The following is a 3,552-nucleotide window of genomic DNA, read 5'->3' as shown; positions in this document are numbered from 1 at the left end:
CTATGATACATATGTATAGACTTTAACCTAGACATACATTTCTTGATTGAAATGGTACTTAATGGTTGAAAATGTAGTTTGAAAAAAGTTAAGTCTGTAACTATTTTGTTCAATACTGCTCATAAAGAAAGCTAGTTTCATGATACTCTGTGAAATAAGCTCTACATGTACAGTTTGAGGTGAAAAAAAAAGGTTTATGAACCGAATTGGCTCTCTACCATAGAAGGAATTCAATCACTACTGATTGGTATCTTTATTTTTGCATCAATGACGATAGATGCAAAGCAATTCCACCGGGGAAGGATCCACGAAAGCCCTCGCTTGCTACTGCTTTACCTTGCCTTCCAATCGTACTTCTAGCGAGGAAGGCCTTCGAAACCAATTGAAACCTTAGATTCAAGACCGATTTGTAATCTTCTCCAATGAAAAATATTCAAACAGATGAAACCGAGATAGTTATAACTCGGTAGTTAATCAACCAAAATCAGTTTTAAACCGGACCAATCTATGCTTAACCTGATTCCCACTTTTTTTTTTGACAACTCGAACAGGTTTTACTTTAGAATCAGTTTCTCCGCCCAAGCATGTTCTTATAGCACACTTTATTAGGCTGTTCACTATGGAGAGGACTTTAAAGCCCCTTCAAAATACCACATCACCGTCACATGGGCACAGGGTGCTTTAAAGCCCCTTCACTATGTTGCCCCTCTATGATTCGAAATTCTTTTACCGCCCCATTATATGTATACATATATATGTATGTGTGTATGAGAGAGGGGGTGCAAAAAGTAGAGTGAGAGGGAGAGAGAGAAAAAAAAAAACAAATGACCCCACCATCTCCCCCCTTTACCCCGTCTTCACCACGCCGCCCTGAACCTTTTGCCGCCCATAGCGAACAGCCTTATAAGAAGCAATAATAGCATAAACTTTATGAGAATAAAATGACATTTATCGAAAAGTTGAAGGACAAAATACACGCATTCTCATCTTCCAACAATAACCTCACCTTTAAAACCCTCTTTATTGCACCTTTCATCACTCACCCCAAAACAAAAAGTAAACTTAAATTCAATCTAGAGAGAGAAACAAAACCAAAACCAAAACCAAAACCAAAACCACTGCAAAAATGTCAAAACCCGTCAATCTGCTCGTGATTTACGCTCTCATCCTCATCACCCACGTCAACACCGTCTCAATTCCAACCGTTGACGCCGCCGCCGACCACCACATCGGCTGGATTCCGACCACCGACTTAGATCTGGAGATTGACGAGATGGAGCTCATGGACAGTGAAACCAACCGGCGCATTTTAGCAACCAACCGCCGGTACATCAGCTACGGTGCGCTGAGCAAGAACAACGTGCCGTGCTCGCGACGCGGCGCCTCGTACTACAATTGCCGGTCTGGAGGTCAGGCTAACCCTTACACCCGTGGTTGCAGTGCCATCACGCGCTGCCGTCGCTAAACGCTGCCGTTTTGTTCATGTTATTATTATTGAATAAATAAATATAATATATAATGTTATGTGAAGTAATTAGATCATATACTTTTTTATTATACATTCATCATATCATACAATTTGACATTTTGGCATATGCTCATTCTGAATAAAATAAACATCTGGTGTACTTTTTTCATTGATTTGATTACTCGTATGTTTAATTTCATGTTTTATTGACTTGTACGTTGTGCATTACAAGTTGTACCTTGTTTGTTGTATTGAGTTTTTGGTGGTTTGGTAATTTCGACTTACCTTGGTAACATGTTGTGTGTTAACTGTTAACTAACCTTAAAAAAAACACACATCAATAGGAATAAATGGTCACGATCATGCGCATTGGAATATAAACACCGTCATGATCATGGGTGAGGGTCGTTGTCAGGATCGAATGCATTAGGAAACGGGTCGGGTCGGTATAGGAGGGTGACGTGTGTTAGGAGTTAGGATCCGTAGAATGCTTGGATGGGAAATCTACTTAACGTGTCAAGTTGGTTGAGGGTCTACTCTAGTATCTGAATGTTTATGCCCCTCAAAAAAAAAAAAAAAAAAGGTTAACTATGTTATTGAATAAGTAACTCAAGGCATTTTGGGTCATAGGGATAGGGAACGATATGGAGTGATGTTTTTAGGTGATTTCCTTAAATTTTAACGATAAGTATATGGATGGGAATAGGTTGGGACTTGGGAATGCTCTTGGAGTTAAAAGAAATTAAAGAAGTTACGTTAAAACATTACTCCGTTTCATCTCATTCACAAACCTTAAAAAGTTAAGATGATTACGTTAAAACACTACTCCATTTCATTCCCCATCCTCTTAATTTAGGGAAAAAACAAGTTCTTAAAAAGATAACTATCACGCTTGAGAGTGTTGCGTCTAACTGTCGGCATAGGCCTCTTGTTTAAAAATGATTTTAAACACTTTAAAACACTTGCTTAAGCCATTTATTGTTCTCAAATACTTTGTGAGCTCATTTAGAACATATTTAACTTTATTCCAACGGTATTTGATCTAAACATGAAAAAACTAATATCACCAAAGTGTTTGCTCATAACGTCTTTCTAGCAAAGCAAAGCTTCCTTAATGATGAGGCAAGCTATGAACATCATGAACAAGGTCATTTTAACGAGAACCATTTCCGAAAAACACAGGAACGATGAAAGAAAAATGATCAAAAAATCAAGAACAAGTAGCGGACAAAGAGAGAAAACCGGTGAATCGAGAGAAACCGGTTAAAATGAAAAGCGGGATTTAGAACACTATTCTGATACCATGTAATTGTTGAAAAACGATGGTACATAATGAAAAGAGAAAGGAATCAAGAAAGGAGTTTTATTTCAATTAGAATGAAAAAGCTATAAGAAAAAAAAACAAGCTATATATATATATATATATAAACTAACATATACAGTGCATAAGTATATACAATCACATTCAATCTAGATAGCCATTGTTGAGGTTAGGACACGTTAGGGTCGTATTAGCAAAGCTTGCTTGCCAAGTCAGACGGATTTTTACAAAATTTTTGGTAGATTCGATGGTTTGCCTAATCAACAATTTCACTAGATTCCCCCAAAACCTAATACAGACCATCACAAATGATTAGACAGTTTGTCTAAGAATTTACTAATTTTAGTTTAGACATTAGATTATTTAACTTTTGTAAAATTACCCATTGGCCCGTTAACTTTCAAATTGACATTTTTGCCACGTAAGTTTTCAAGGTGTTACATGAGCCCAATCGGCTAAATTGCACGAGATCCACCAGTAGCATATAGTTGTGAGTGAGCTGGCAAAGGTCATGATGTTAAATGAGAATCAAAAGCATTCATGACAAACCTTTAACTTCTAAGTAAACATTAAATAATTGAGAAAAGCAAGGTCTTTATTTGAAAAATCAAATGAAGAAAAAAGGACTTCATACTGCGCTTTTCCTCTTCATTGTTCATATACTTAGCGCCATTTAAAAGCATTCATATCATAACCATCAAATTTTGTAAGTGAGGTTTTTATAATTTAAGGAGTGGTTTAGAATTTTGTGAGTAGATTAGAG

The 3,552-nt window shown here is 36.8% G+C and overlaps 1 protein-coding gene across 1 annotated transcript; it reads left to right on the top strand.

Moving 5' to 3' along the window:
- Window positions 1–1,126: 1,126 nt before the first annotated feature.
- LOC143543263 (rapid alkalinization factor 23-like) lies at window positions 1,127–1,546 on the top strand. The gene has a single exon (XM_077035622.1). The coding sequence runs from the start codon at window positions 1,127–1,129 to the stop codon at window positions 1,463–1,465; it is 339 nt and encodes a 112-aa protein (XP_076891737.1). The 3' UTR covers window positions 1,466–1,546.
- Window positions 1,547–3,552: the final 2,006 nt, after the last annotated feature.

This window comes from Bidens hawaiensis, unplaced genomic scaffold (genome assembly GCF_021521415.1).
Source record: "Bidens hawaiensis isolate Kalapana, Puna unplaced genomic scaffold, B.hawaiensis_p1.1 tig00013115_1, whole genome shotgun sequence".
Lineage (NCBI taxonomy): Eukaryota > Viridiplantae > Streptophyta > Magnoliopsida > Asterales > Asteraceae > Bidens > Bidens hawaiensis.
Note: the sequence above shows the minus strand (reverse complement) of the source record. Positions and strands in the feature narration are given on the sequence as shown.